Source organism: Sciurus carolinensis, chromosome 2 (assembly GCF_902686445.1).
Source record: "Sciurus carolinensis chromosome 2, mSciCar1.2, whole genome shotgun sequence".
Taxonomy (NCBI): domain Eukaryota; kingdom Metazoa; phylum Chordata; class Mammalia; order Rodentia; family Sciuridae; genus Sciurus; species Sciurus carolinensis.
The window spans coordinates 189,709,181-189,725,798 of NC_062214.1; the positions used below are offsets into that span (position 1 = coordinate 189,709,181).

General features: G+C 36.3%; 1 protein-coding gene across 1 annotated transcript in view; it reads left to right on the top strand.

Annotated features, from left to right (window-relative positions):
- The window catches only part of Unc79 (unc-79 homolog, NALCN channel complex subunit), a 252,433-nt gene that overhangs the window by 150,491 nt on the left and 85,324 nt on the right, over positions 1-16,618 (top strand). The window contains 8 exon segments of the mRNA XM_047541641.1: positions 1,749-1,950; positions 3,337-3,471; positions 3,474-3,515; positions 4,918-4,983; positions 11,468-11,698; positions 11,701-11,753; positions 13,756-13,938; positions 14,693-14,855. Of these exon segments, the coding sequence (XP_047397597.1) occupies positions 1,749-1,950; positions 3,337-3,471; positions 3,474-3,515; positions 4,918-4,983; positions 11,468-11,698; positions 11,701-11,753; positions 13,756-13,938; positions 14,693-14,855 (1,075 nt within the window).

Genomic DNA, 16,618 nt, shown 5'->3' on the forward strand with positions numbered 1-16,618 from the left:
CAAAAAGAGGAGGTGACTTTTAGAGAATCATGCGATTTAGAAGTGAAAGGGAATGTAAAGGCCATCTTCATGTGTATTCAGAAATGTAGCTTTTTAAAAATTGATTCTTCTTAGTTATATCTGACAGTAGAATCCATTTTGATAAAATTATACACGCATGGGATATATCTTATTCTAGGACCTCATTCCTGTGAGTGGGCACAACAGTAGGGTTCACTTAGGTGTTTTTATACATGTACATAGGAAAATTATGTTAGATTTATTCTACTGTCTTTCCTATTCCTATCCCCCTCCCTCCGTTTTGTTGCCCTCTGTCTAATCTACTGAACTTTTATTCCTCTCCCCACTTGTTCTGTGTTAGCATTCAGAGAGAACATTAGACCTTTGGTTTTTTGGGGAATGGCTTATTTTGCTTAGCATAATAGTCTCCAGATACATCTGTTTAGTGGCAAATGTCATAAAGTTATTCTTATTTATAACTGAGTAATAGTCCATTGGGTATATACCACATTTCTTTATCCATTCAACTGTTGATGGGTAGCTTGGTTGGTTCCATAGTTTACCTATTGTGAATTAAGCTACTATAAACATTGATGTGGCTGCATCACTGTAGTATGCTGATTTTAAGTCCTTTGGGAATAAACCGAGGAGTGGGATAACTGGGTCAAATTCTCCATACCTCTTTCCAGCATTGTATGAGTGTACCTTTTCCCCCACATCCTCACCAACATTTTTTGTTACTTATATTCTTGATGATTGTCATTCTGACTGGAGTGAGATGGAATCTCAGTGTGGTTTTAATTTGCGTTCTCTAATTGCTAGAGAAGTAATCTCTGCCACCTGCACCTCAAATAGGGCATTAATTTCTAGCACATGTACAAAGAACTAAAAAATTTTTACACTGAAAAAACAAATAACCCAGTCAATAAGTGGGCAAAGGAACTGAACTTTCTCAAAAGAAGAAATACAAATGTCAACAGTGTTCAACATCTCTAGCAATTAGAGAAATACAAATTAAAACTACACTGATATTTCATCTCACGCTAGTCAGATTGAAATGTAGCTTTGAAAATAGGCTTCTCAGTGAAACTATAGACAAAACCCAAATGAAACAAGGATACACTGCCTTGAGGGCTAGAGGGTGTATGGATTAAGTAGTTATTACTTAATGCATTAGAAAATCAATAACATACATTTCAGAAGCAAAATTCAGGAGATATTCTAAATTTAGGAGAAGCTTCTCTTATACCTTTCGATATTTCCTGCCAAAACTTACCACACCTGTAATCCCAGAAGCTCGTGAGGCTGAGGCAGGAGAATCACAAGTTCAAAACCAGCCTCAGCAACTTAGAGAGGGCCTAAACGTAGCTAGACCCTGTTTCTAAATAAAATATAAAAAGGGCTGGGGATGGCTGGGGTTGTGGCTTAGTGGTAGAGTACTTGCCTATCATGTGTGAGGCTCTGGCCTTGATTCTCAGCACCACATATAAATAAATAAAATGAAAGTCCATCACACACACACAAAAAAAACAGACTCGGGATGTGATTTAGTGACTGAGTTCATTCCCTGGTTCCCTGGTACCAAAAATTTAAAAAAAAAAAAAAAAAAAAAAAGATTTAAGTTCACTCATTCTCCTTGTAAGTGTGTGGATGGAGGAGGTGTCTTGTTTGGGGACTTTGTCTAGTATATTGTCATTGACGTACCTTAGATGTTTACATCTGACTTCCTTTTCTCCCTTCTTTCCCAGGGTCTTTGTCTTTGTCTTGACTTTCAGTTTGATACTGTGGTTAAAGACCGACCGACAATATTGAGCAAGCTTTTACTCCTGCATTTTCTTAAGCAAGATATTCCTGCTTTGAGCTGGGAGTTCTTTGTCAATAGGTTTGAGACTCTTTCTTTGGAAGCTCAACTTCATTTGGATTGTAACAAAGAATTTCCTTTTCCTACAAGTAAGTAAAACAGAGAACTTGTAAACAGTCACAGTCCCTTTTCTTGTTAGGTAAGCAGAAGATACTTGGTGTGTAGAAGGATACCTTGACTTTGTTTATTAAACATCTATCATACTAATCCATTGATTTAAGTATTTACTAGTATTCCAAAATCCAAATTCTTATCATTCCCTTGAAGACCTGTAATAACCATTTGTGACTGTATATTCCTTTAATAGTATTCAATCATACACATCTAATGTTTGTGAGCATTTTCATGAGGTATATTTGTACCTTGCAAATGCTTGTATACTTATTAATTAGTTGCTTATAGCTCTAAAAAGATGAGGGGAAGTTATCAAAATTAGATAATTTAATCTGGTGATCCAAACAAAAAAATGATAGGCAATGGCCACAATAGACACTAATCATGATTTTTTTTAATATTTAAGACTTATCAGAGGGGGCGATAGAAACCTATGCATCCATGAAAGATGTCTTTAATATTAAGATACACAAATGGAGTGTTTCAAACTAGCTTATTATATAGCCAGTCAAGGAAATAATCTCTTTTTAAAAATATTTTTTAGTGCATTATACATAATACAGGGGTTCATTTGGACATATTTATATGTGTATATAATATATTTGCTCCATTTCAGCCTGCACCTTTAGTCCACCTTCCTTTCTCTCCTCCCTCATCCTGTTCCCCTTCCTCTAGTCCACTGATCTTCCATTTATTTATTGTTTTTAAAATTGATGCTTTATAGATATACTTATAAATGGAATTAACTGTGATACATTCATACATATACATAGTGTAATTTCATTAATTTCTTTCTGCAATTCCTCCACTTTCTCACTCTTCCTTCCTCAGCTCCCTTCATCTGCTCTATTGTTCTGCCTTCCATTTTCATGGGATCTTGCTCCACTCCCTTTTTACATTTTTTAAAAAATTTCTCTCTAGCTTCTGCATATGAGAGAAAACAATCCACCTTTGACTTTGAGTTTGACTTATTTCACTTAACATAATGTTCTCCAGTTCCATCCATTTACCAGCAAATATCATAATTTTATTCTTCTTTATGGCTGAGTAGAACTCCATTGTGTACATTTTTTCTGCTAAAAGTTACCATTGTGTAAGCACAATTTCTTTATCCATTTGTCTGTTTACAGACACCTAGACTGGTTCCCTTCTTTAGCTATTGTGAATTGTGCTGCTATAAACATCAGTACGCATATATCCCTGTAGTATACTGTTTTAGTTCTTTTGGATAAACACCAAGGAGTGAATAGTTGGTCATATGGTAGTTCCTTTCCTTGTCTTTGGAGGAATCTCATTTCCAAAGTGATTGTACTCATTTGCAGTTCCACCACAATGTAACTTCTTTAATTCCTTTTGCAAAGCCATCACTGCTGTGAGGACCAATGTTGCTAACCTCAGTGATGCTGCCTTGTGGAAGATCAAGAGGGCTCGCTTTGCAAGGAACCGCCAGAAGAGTGTGCGATCTCTGAGGGACAGTGTGAAAGGGCCTGCAGAGTCCAGAGGGCACTCTCCCTCCCTGAGACTCTGACCTCCAAAATTCGTTGAGTATCTTCTTCCATTCTTCCTTTAAATCTGTTTAATGTCTTTCTGAGGCTGACGTGTCTTGTTGAATGTTTACAGAGAGTAGCCAAGTTGGCAAACTGAGCTTGTAACAAGTTTGGTTTTTAGATTCCCTAGAAAATCACCAGGGATGTAAACGGGTATAGCAAAGCCCTGATCCAGTAGCAAATGTTTTTGAAATGTAGAAGGCAGGAAATCCACTGAAGCTTGACATGAAACTTAGTTCCTAAGTTCTAGAATGTGAAAGTATGCACACCAGCCTTGTTACCTAAGCACTTTTCTGAATAAGATGTAGATGATAAGACCCGTGTAGCTAAACAGGTAGAGCTGAAGTTTGGAATGCATTTTCTTTTCATATATTTTAGCAGCAGCCATGTGAGCCCCGAGACAAACCAATAATACTGGCTGCTTTTGAAAAAGAAAAATTAGACTGAGAGGAAATTAAATTTCTACCCGACTTCACCAGATAATTGAAACAAGCTTCATTGCCTGTTTTTTTTTTTAATCACCTATACTTGTTTTATAAAGTTTTTTCTTTATATTGCATTTTTAAAGAGAATAAAGTTTCCTGTAAATTAACAAATGACTAGATAAACTCTAATGTTAAACAATGGTACAAGAGTGACAATTAAAAATTCTTAACTAAATCACCATATTAATGAATGAATATATTTAAATATATTACTAACTTGTTAAAACTATTCAATGATTAAATCTTTAAATAAAGCCTATAAAGTTAATAACACCTAAAACACATTTCTTACCTGTCAAAGCGAAAAGATTTGCTTTTTCACTGGTATTTATTAGAAAATAGCCTATATAACATGATCATTTTAAATCATAAATGTGATTTTATTTTATTACATTTTCTCTATTTTATGACAAGCTATGGAACGTGGTATTTTGAACTTGGGAAGATCAATGAAAGCCTTTTAAGTAATTAATAACTCAGTTTTTCAGGAAGCAAAATCATAGGTGACCATTTAGGAATAACCTGAAGTAGTGTGAGGCTCCAGGAGAAGCTGTTTCAGATTCTAGAAACCAGCACCTAGATTAAATACATTAAGATTTTTGTATGTTTCCCAGATCTCTTCTAACCTAGCTCATCAGTTTGGGATATAAAGTTTATATATTGTTATTTCCTGTTAATTAATTCACATGACAATTTTGAAGATTAAGAATTGAAGTAACATTGAAGGATCTTCTTGAGATCCCTATAAAATCACAAAACTTTGGTTGCATAAACATTTTTTATGTGATGTTAATTATAAATAGGAAAACTAAACTTGCTTCTACTATCCAATGCAGTTAGCACTGAGTATATTTTCTAGGCTCGAGTTGTCTCTAATGCTATTTAAATAGAGTTGTTGTTGATTTTTAAGCTATGAGGTTGACCAGGCATGAGCAGTCTGCTCCAGCTCTCGGTGGGACACCTGAACAGACACCAGGTGGGTACTTCTGACGTTGAAGGGCCATGTACAAGTGTCTATCACAGGTGGACAAGGTAAAGAATCCGGTGTCTCTAACTGGACCAGAGTGATATTCTTAGGATTTGAGAGTTCCAAAAGGGTCTTCTTACCCAGATGCTCAAATGTTTGAGCCCCTGATATGGAAATTCTTTTCATCTTACCCAGCAGATGATTTTTGACCCCATTAACTTTTGGTCCAGTAAGAAGCATCATATTGCCCCAGTATGCACCTTTTCCCAGAATCCAAGATGACTAGAACTATACATAGTATATATTTGTATGTGTATTTACACATAGAAATATATGTTTACATATGTCTATATCTTCTCTAAGTAAAATATGCATTTGATTTACATTTTAAGAGGTTATACATTTGAACCACCATCATCAGCTCATCATCCCCTTAGCCTTTCCTGATTCTTTGCAACTCTACCTGCATTTCTGTTCTCAGAGCAAGGAGGAGTTCCATTTTGGGGAGGATCATAGGCTCGTATTTGGCATAGTACAGTGTAACTTATCATTTAATGTTCCATGATATGTTACAACTTACCATAAAGTATCCTCGTGGTTGAAGAGTCATTGGCAAGGACACTACAGACTGCATGTTACCCACATGAGCATTGCTGGGAAGATGGTGCCATCACTGGGAAGATAGTACAAGTTCTAAATGCCTGCTTATTTGTCAAAAACAAACGTGGTAACTGCCACCTGTGTATTGTGCTGAAAAATATTTGGTTTTTGATCTAAGGATAGTTTCTAAGCTAATTTTTTCAGAAAGAAATTTTCAGAAAGAAATTTTCAAGTGTGAGACTTTGTGTATTATGGAAGAGAGGAAGTCAAGAGTAGGAGAGGAGAAGAGAGAGAGAGCCCCAAAGATCATGAATACAGATGGCAGATGGTGACCCATAGTATATTTTCTCTTTTAAAACTGATGAAAAAAAAAAAGGTCTAGAAAACACTTGGCAGAATTGCTCTACCTTGATTTACATATCGCTCATGTCTCCTCTTTGCTATGATTAAAAAAAAAATATAAATAGGAATTTCTGATCTTGAGCTTCATTAGAAATCTGATATCCATTCAGTTCCCCTGCAGTTGGGCCTTTGTGAGATTGTTACTATACAATTTCATAAATTTTCTTAATTTTATCCCAGCTTCTTTTTATCTTAAGGCTTACTTGAAAAGTTAGTATTCAATTATTATTATCCATTTTAACAATCCAGCTGAAGGAGTCCCCTCACATCTCCATGGGAAAGCAAGTATGCAAATTTTCTTGAAGTTAAGAAAAGCCTTTGCTCATTTCATTAATCACCAAAAATGACCAGATGGTAAAGGGGCAGAGAACAGCATTGTTTAATCAAATATGTATCTAAAACTTATGAAAAGACCATTTACATGACACCACCATAAGTAAGAATTGCTTAGATTTGGAAACGGGTTGACTCAGCTTATAAGGCAAGTTCAGACTGGTGTTCCTTTTTTGCATTAATATTTGCCTGACACTGAATATTTTAACTTTGAAACAAAAACATGGCTGGATAATCATAAGATTCTGCAGATGGTTTAAAATAGCAATTAAATGGAAACTTAAGAATTTGCTATTTCATAAACATACTTTTGTTTGGTCTAAATAATGAGCTCCTCTGTGCAGACCTTTTATTGATTAGGCCTGAAATAAAGCAGATGCTATTTACTTAGGCAGCAAGACTTAATTTTAATTGCCGTTTAGACTGAACTTTTTGGCATTGAATTTACAATTTATGATTTTCTGATCTTAGCCTTTACATAGGACACATTACAAGTAAAATTAAAAATTCCATTTTCTGTAGAAGATATGCTTTGCAAAGTTCCAAAAAGTGTCATTCCTCTGTGATTTTTATGAGTCAAATTAAAGACTTTTGTTTATGTAAATAAAGTTCATAGACCCTTATAGCTGAAACATTAGGGATATGCTAAATACAAACATTCTCATTTTATAGAAGGAGAAACTGAGTTTCCCACAAAGGAACAAATGTTATAGGCTTGCTGGTGATAGACCTAGGTCTTGAGCCCAGAGTTCTGGAGCTTTCTATTTTATAAGGCACATATGACCAATGCTAGTAGTTTTTCAACACCTTTTTTTCTTCCTAATTAATGAAATATACAATCTTTTAAACTGATAACCTGAAATTTTAAAATTAGAGATAATTTCACCAATGCTGAACCAGGAATTCTTTGTCCTTGGGTATTTAGAGCACCTGTTGCAGATTAACTGAGCATAGTGCAGCAGGTATATCAGCACAATACTGAATAAACAGTATCAACCCATGAACATAGGGTACTTAATTATATTTTGTTCCTCACCTTCTGCAATGAATAATTAAAAGATAGTAGGTATATAATCATAATACTTATATGTACAGTACTTCTTTATCTATTGTGTTTATGCAAATTACCTAACTGCCTTCACAACTCTGGATATATGTAAAGCATTATTTTTTTTTTTTCACTTTACAGAAGGATAGAAAAACTGAATTACTGAGGGATTCAGTGATTCTGCTTAAGGGACTTAAGGTCACATCTGCCTAGATAGGCATAGGACTAATACTTGCACCCAGGAGACTTGGCTTTCTTTCCACTGTAATTACCTCTTTTTGGGGGTTGGGGTACCAGGAATTGAACTCAGGGGCACTTAACTACTCAGCCACATCCTCAGCCCTATTTTGTGTTTTTATTTAGAGACAGGGTCTTACTGAGTTGCTTAGTACCTCATCGTTGCTGAGGCTGGCTTTGAATACTTGATCCTCCTGCCTTAGCCTCCCAAGCTGGCTGGGATTACAGACATGAGCCACTGTGCCTACAAAGAATCCCTATTGATAATTAAGCCCAATAAATTAAAAAGTATGGTTGTTTTTATAGGGATGCTCTTGTTTGAAATAATATCTTTAAGAAATAACTTTTATATAACAAATTTTTATTGTGTACCTGACATTGGGAAATGTGAAGAATACAAAGATGCATCCACTTGCTTATTTTAGGGGAGATCAAGTAGGAACTCTCATCTAGAGTGGAAGTGACAGTACAGGATGGGTCCCGTCAAGGGCAGGGGAAGGAGAGCAGTCTACCAGTGGGAGCCACCAGAGAAGGTCCTGTGAACAGGCCGGGACTGGTGGGCAGGGTGCAAACACAAGGTGATTGGGGAGGGACAGGATGGGGAGCATGGCAGGGTGTGAATTTGACTCTGGGCCCAGCTTTCTAACCCTTCTATGGTTGTGTGCATGCATGGGCGGGTGGAGGATGACACTGCCAGACGGAGAGAGCACTGTGAGCAGAGGACAGGTGTGCAAGTGTTGGCTTTGTTCTGAGATCCGAAGCAACCCAGGGTCTGGGAATGCGGAGCACTCCAGGTGTAGTGACAGGAAATAAGTCTGGAAAAGCAGCTCCTGAACCTGCCTGGTTTCAAGTCATATGAATCCAAAACACTGTTCTATTCTGTAGTGTCAGTGACTTATCCCTCTATGAACAGCTGACTCAATCCACACTAAATTACCGTGGGAATAGCTCTGCCTCCAGGATTATAAAAATACCTACATTTTTCATATAGAAACAATAAAATCAAATCTCTTAACATGTTGGTTTGCTGTGGTTAAGACAGATAAAGGAACTTCAAACACTAGAATTCAAAACTAGTGAGCGTTTTAATTGTCATGCCTTAGAGAAAATATTGTAGATAATTTTAAAATGAAAATTTCATATCTATTACAGATAATTAAAGCAGTACTATTTATCATTTAATGACATTTCTGCTTATCTATATCTCATTTTTCTCAGGGATTTGATTGAGGTAACTTTAAGCTTACTGTATTTTAAAGTGATTAAGATAAGATTTGCAAAAGCCCACAATGGAAAGAATAAATTATTGGAATAAAAAGACATTTTTTCACTCTATCGAAAAGGTCCCATTAACTAGCCCTTTTTTCAGCATGTCCAATTTGTTAAGGATCACCTAGTACAGGCTATTCAGGGAGAAGCAAATCAAGAGCAGCAGGCTTGGCGCTGAAGCACCAAAGATCAGTGAGACTAGGGTGAGACTAGGGGGCACATGAAAGCAGTACTTAGTCATTAGGCAAACGTGATTTGTTGGCAAAATCCAGTCCTCATATTTAAAGAAGCATTGTGATGGTAGGAAGAATTTTAGAATATTTAAGCCAAAGTCTGATGGCTTATTTTCTAGACTTGACTTGAGATGGAATGAGCAGGGCCATTTTGGAGAGCTCCTTTCTTCTGTTTCCAGGTCCCTAGATCTCAGGGGGTGTAAATTGAAGGTACATCTCCCTCTCAGATGTTCCCTGCTTCCATTTTTAACTTTGGGGCTTTGGGGTCGAGCCTGGTCTGCCTTGGAGGGGAGCTAGTGAGGACTCAGTGATGCGTGTTTCCCTAAACCTTGCACCCCAGGACTAAAAGGATGGAGTGTTGAAGCTATCGTTTAATGTCCATCACTTGCTGCTACGATAATATTGGACCCTGCAGGGAATCTAGATTCCCATGTTTGTCACATTCTTGGCCCAAACTTGCTCAAAGCAGTAATGTCCTTCTAGTTGTAAAGTAACACTCTAAAGGGGAAAAAAAATCAAAAATAGATATTTTTAATGCTGAAAAGAGTTATCTAAAATTTTTTGACTTAATTTTACAGGGATTTCCATAGGTAATGCTTTTGGCCAAATTCTAGATTACAAATATTTAATTTAATTGTAATATACAGTGAGGCTTCATGTTGCTAGCCACTCATTGAAATTGGTGTTCCACAAAAAGTGGTTTCTTTTCTGATGCATACCTGATAAATAATGATAATATTAATAATTTACTGATCACTCTCTGCACATGAAACACTTAAATAAACAAGTCCTTAGGTTGCATTTGAGTGTTTTTTGGTAGAAAAATTCCCTCAGGACATTGTACATATTCATTTCTGTAAGGACAGGCTTAATGAGACAGAGAATATTAATATCCTAAAATCACACTGAGGAGTATCTGATGATCTCCCCAACATTATAAGTTTTAGACTAAATTGACTATCAATTATCCCTTTTTCACTATATTATTTGTGAACAGACCAACATTCTTTTGATCATCTAGGGAAACTAAATAATCAAGCTTATTGCCTCATATGTAGGTCTTAACCAGTAAATTATGAATTTGACATTACCTTCATTCTCACTGTCCCAGGGAAAAGTCAGCTTTTACCAGCTAATTTCTGTGGTCCGTAGAGATATTTCTTATATCTTGCTTCTCTGGACTGTGTCCTGGAAGACTCAGGTATTGCCAGATTAGTTGAGGAGTTAGTAGGTATCAGTTGCTTCCTAGCTCTTTGTTGCATCACTTATACCATGATTATAATGAATGTAACCAAGGCTTGAAAAGGTTGCAACCAAAGCTTGTCATCATTTAGAACTTTTCCTTCCAGCATGAGAGATGAGAATGCTGGTGTGCTGAACTCACTCCTCAGACAAAAGCTTTGTTTTCAAAGTAGAATTTCTAATGTTGCTTGTCAAAAAAGGATAAGAATGCAATGAGTATTTTGAATAAGTCCCCAAACTTAAATATAGAAGAGCAAAAGTCCTACACCAAATCTGATCACAAGGGGCAGAACAAGGGAGGCACAATATAATGTCTGACTTTGGAAAATGACAGTGAAAGTCAATGTCAGGATGCTTTTTTCACGTATGGTTATTTATGAGGCTAAGAGGAGGCCAAGAGCTCAGATATTTTTCTTTCCATGTGAACTTCTAGCTCTCCTTCATGTGGTGTTTTCTGTTTTCAAAATTTCATGCTTCTCTTTCTTTCTGTCTGTGTCCCTCCCCCTTGTATGTTCTCATTACATACTGCAGGGCTTATACTTTGCTATTTATGATTGTGACTACCTCATTCAAAGAATACACATGCTGATGTCTCAAGATTTAAAAAGAAAACTTTTTTTTTTTTTGCACCAGTTTGTTCTTGAACATAATTGAATTGAGGCAGTATTTAAACAAAATAACTCCATGGGTCTTTTTGTGCACAGTGGATTTTAAACTATCATTTTTATAGTTATTCTTACATGCTTATTTTATAAAGTTGGAATGGAAGCTTCTCTTTCTTTATCACTGAGGATAAAACTTTGCCAACATATTTAAAAATTGTTAAATACAAAATTTGTTTAGGCATTAGTCTGGTAGTTTGGGAGTAACATTTTTTATGGTTCCCTAATTTATTTCCATTCCTTTTCTACTCTCAAGTAAGTTGGTATTTGATGAGCACAGTAACTTCCACCCTGGACTGTGCTTTGCTTAAGAGTCTGTATTGTGCCTTTAAGCTTCTGGTCTAGAATAAAACCCTTAAGTACTTAGTAGAAGCAGAAAGAATGGTGCTTTATCCATGTCAAATGAGATTGCAGTTAAACTCACTGGCCGAGGAGCTGCCCACTGACAGCTTTTCTTGTACTGACAGGACAACAGTCTCCTGAGAATGACAACACCATCAAAGACCTGCTCCCAGAAGATGCTGGAATTGACCACCAGACAGTGCACCAGCTGATCACAGTGCTCATGAAGTTCATGGCCAAAGACGAGAGCAGCGCTGAGTCAGACATCAGCAGCGCAAAGGCCTTCAACACGGTCAAGCGGCACCTGTATGTCTTACTTGGCTATGACCAACAAGAAGGTTGCTTCATGATTGCACCTCAAAAATGCGCCTGTCAACTTGCTTTAATGCATTTATTGCAGGAATTGCCCAGGTAAGTGTGGTTACAGCTTTGAGAAGTCAAACATAGGGTTTTTGGTAGAAGCAAGGCATTAAATTCCATTTAGCAAATATTGATTGAGTATAAGTTTTGTACAAATACTTGGTATTAGGTGTGGGTATGTGGATATAATAACAATGAGTAAGAACTAGTATTATGAAAAGACAGGTAACATAAAATTTACTACTTTAATCATTTTCAAGAGTATAATTCTGTGACGTTAAGTACATTCACAGTGTTATGCAACCATCACCACTATCCATCTGCAGACTTTTTCAAGGTCCTAAACTAAAACTCTGTGCCCATTAAACAATAAGGGGGTATAAGATTATTTTGTTTGCGTGGGGTTTTAAGATCCTCTTCCTTTGTGGCTTCAAGTGGAGAGAGTTGAGTTAATCATACAACCTACTTCATGCCACACTATTATCACTGGCTTTTCCTTTTTTGTCTGCTACTTCCAACTGCTTTATTACATGCCATGGTATATGATCTCTCACACTTTATTTATCCATTCCCCAGGGATGAACTCATATTGCTCCCACCTCTTCCCTACTCCAAATAGCTCAGTAATGATCATCTGTATGTATGTACTTATCGACCAATGTGAGAATTCCCTTGGGATATGGATCCAGAAGCAGAATCTGGGTCATGGCTATATAGAGTAGAGCTACAAATCTCACTCTCCAGCATAGCTGCACCAATGTGCAAAGGTGGAGGACTTGGGGCTAGAAAGATGTATATGTAAATTTCATCTTTGCCATTGTTATTAGCTCTCATGGCTTTGAACATCCTCTGCTTATTGGTAACAGAGATTTATTAGAGACAGCATAGCATGAAGCACCTTAATAAGTGCCTGTCTCATGGCATGAATTTGATGGATGGTGGATGTTACTATTAATTGGCTCAAATAGATTGTAAAGTAATGAGCACAGATAAGCAAAGTGGGAGGAATTTTCATGTAGTTATCTCATCTTGCTACTCATAGCTGGATGGAGCCCCATTAACACTCAGCTATCTGTGATGAAGAGAGAAGATAACATTTCTTCCTTCCCTCCTTCTTTCCCTTCTTTAAATCCACATTCTACATGTTTACTTTAGAAATATAATCCAAAAAATTAAAATTTAAAACTCCAGAATCCATGTCAAAAATTGCTTACTAACATTTTGGTGTATATTACTCCTTCTGTGTTTACATATATGTTCATACATTCATGTTATAATAATGGGAACATATTATTCATACTGCTATATATGTAACCTTTTTAAAAAATATTTGGATGTAGTAGACTTTATTTTATTCATGTATTTTGTGTGGTGCTGAGAATCAAACCCAGTACCTCACACATGCTAGGCAAGCGCTCTACCAGTGAGCCACCACCTAGCCCCATGTGTAACCTTTTTTAACCTAATATTTCTTATGCCATTCAGGTCATATAAATAAATTTGTGTCACCTCCTGTTTAATGGCTAGGTGGTATTATGTTGTCATACAAGTAATATTCATTTTAACTAATTCAATATTGTTGGATATGGAGATCATTTTCAATTTGGGGCAATAAACTGTGCTGAATATCTTTACCCACACATTTCAGAGCATTTGTCTCATTATATCCCTTAGGCTTATTTAATTGCTGTGCTAGAGGGTGTGTGCTCTTTCTTACTTCTGAATACCTCTTCCTAAACTGTTCTTTTGAAAGAGGGTCTATTTCTCCACATGGTACCAGTATGAATTTTTTTCATTGAGACTAGTTCAGTTGTAGTTTAATAGATAAAATTTTATTTTTAATAGATAATGAAGTAAATTGATAATTAGAAGTTTCAATTTATTAGTTTTGTTTCTTGTGAGGTTGACTTCCCCCCTTTACATAACTGGTTATTATTGTTAATATTTTGTGAGATGTCTCTTAATGTTTTGCCAGATTTTTGTTGTGATGGCTCAAACTTTTCTTTTGAACTTCTGAGTGTTCTTTCAGTTACTAATATTCTTTCTATTTCAGGTTATGGACTATAACATTAACTTGGGAAAACACCTTCTCCCCTTGGTGGTTCAGGTGCTCAAATACTGCTCTTGTCCTCAACTACGGCATTATTTCCAACAGCCACCTCGTTGTTCCCTCTGGTCCCTAAAACCTCACATCCGGCAGATGTGGTTGAAGGCCTTGCTTGTCATCCTTTACAAGGTGAGTTGCCACCAGCACACTGTTTCTGGATGTACTGTAGTGTACCTTTGAGCAGACAGCTAAGAGATTTCAATCTCTGAGAACTTGGTAGGAGAAAAAATTGACCTTCAGAAGAAGTACAATGATATGCAATTAGTTTTGGGAAGCAAAAGAGCTATTGGAACAAAAATAGTAGTAGAATATTGTGTCAATATATGCTTTAAAAATGTTTTTTTAAATGATGAATTGCCAGTGGCTCAGGAGGCTGAGGCAGGAGGATCACAAGTTCAAAGCCAACCTCAGCAACTTAGCAAGGCCCGGTCTCAAAATAAAAATAAAAAGGGTTGGGGATGTGGCTCAGTGGTTAAGCACCCCTGATACCAAAGAGAGAGAGAGAGAGAGAGAGAGAGAGAGAGAGAGAGAGAGATGAATTATAGGGTATTGACCAATGACAACCTCTGATTATACTCAAAATCTTCTATCTAAACATTAATTATTATGTCAGACAACAAAGAAGGTATTTGAAATTGTATTCACTGTATGTCTGTGCCAAATAACTTACTTGAAGGCAATTGTAACTGTGAACTGTCCTTTGTTTCTGTCAGGGGTTTGGTGCAAGAAGAAGAGAATATGGTCCCTTATAAAATAAGGTCATTATCAGAATCTGTGTTTTTACTTTTCCATATTTTTCCTTTTATCCCCAAAAGGTACTACAAGCAAGATTAAATGGAAAAACTTTTCTTTAAAGTAACCATTTATATTTTTTATTGAGCAGTATCCATACCGAGACTGTGATATCAGCAAGATCCTGCTGCACCTGATTCACATAACAGTCAACACACTCAATGCACAGTATCACAGCTGCAAGCCCCATGCCACGGCAGGACCTTTGTACAGTGACAACAGTAACATAAGCAGATACAGCGAAAAAGAAAAAGGTACTTTCCATATTGGAATTCTATCCCAAACTTAGCTCAAATATATAATACATTTCTGGACAGTGCTTTTCTTAGGAGATAGAGGAGCACCCCTAGATTTCATGGTGGTGTAAAAACAATTACTGTTTTGTTACTTTTCTAACTTTCCCATTAACATTACTGTTTTAACTTTCTAATTTGAGTAGTCCAGAGAAATAATAGATATTCTACTAAAACCCATATAGTAAGAAATAGTTTATAAGATATTTTCCACTATTTGATTAAGGAACCTTTGGAAACTTGCTATTAACATGCTGGAAACATCTTGTTTTGAGGCTGTGACATAACTTAGTTTGCACACAGTGGAGTCTTGAGGGTCTCTTTAGTTTGCCCCTGAATTTTATACTCACAGAATTTTCATGTAGTCTAAATTTTCTGAAGTGTTTTTCCCTAGTCTCCTGAATTCAAGTGAAGTGATTCAGGGCAATGAAAATGAAACATTTCTGGGGCATAAGTTAGGATTATTTCCAATATTGACACCTTTTTATTTTATTGATGGCTTTTCCTTAAAGGATACAGTAGAATGAAACTCTAAATAGAGTAAAAGTACAACTTGGATATTTTCAGGTACGATGAGGAACTGAGGCATATATCTGTAAATGTCACAACATGACTAGAGTTGTAAAAGGTGACATCATCTAATCCAATCCTGGAAGAAAGCCAAATGCTTGATGACCCAAGTGCTTGATGACCCTCTGTGGTGCTAGAACAATCTGAATTGGTGGGACTGTTCTGGAAATATCTTAGTGGGATGGATTATAGTCAGTGTTCCAGTTTGCTTATTGCTGAAAAGTCTGAGAATCTAGGTTCTTTAAATTCTGGAAAAACTTAGATCCTTCCTGAAGAATATATTGCTACTAGCTTAGGTTTTAGTCTCTGGGAAATTGAGTAGGTTTGATTAAGCAAGGGATGTTCTTTATGCATACTCAGTGTTTGGGCCAATCCCACTGACCCTTCAGGGTGGGAGGTACTGTCTTACTGTCCTTTCATCTCTGTCATACAGTACCTCTTGAGAATTATTCCAAAGGTGTATTATGGAAGTCATAATAGCTATTTGCTAAGTAAAACAGAAACTATATTTTTCAAAGGGGAAAAGCTTAAACAGGAAATAAGAATTAAAATAGAGCATTTTGTTATATTTCCCTAGAAACATGGGAATTTGATGGGCTTTTTCATCTTTGTGGGAGTTCACTGGGAGGTGTGTATTCATTTTGATTGATAACACTTATTTTTTATTTGATTAAAAAATTACTATGGATATTTCATCTGAAATTAACAGTTTAGCTTTCACTTTCTTGTAGAATCTTATGCATTAAGAAAGGATTGGTCCTTAAAATTAATGCTTATATTCCCCCTGTGTTCAAGAAATCTTGAATAATCATAATCACACCTGAGCCTCATCTTGTCATATATAGGTATAAATGTGGGCCACCTATTTTCATCTCAGTGATACTCAACTCAAATAGTGGTTAATTCCATTTTTTGTGGTATTAAATGTATCTAAGCAGCTTTTCTTTTGCCACTTTGCACGTGACTTCAACTTTTCAAAAGGATGAAAGAAGATAATAAGTGAACTTTGTGGGTTGCAGCATAGCAATTCCTTCCTCATTGATGGGTTTTTTGAGTGTATTCTACTTAAAAATGGTCAAAAGAGAACAGAAGAAAGGACATAGAAACAAGCTCAATAGGCACTATAAGGGGCCCATTTGTTTATGGAACCCTAG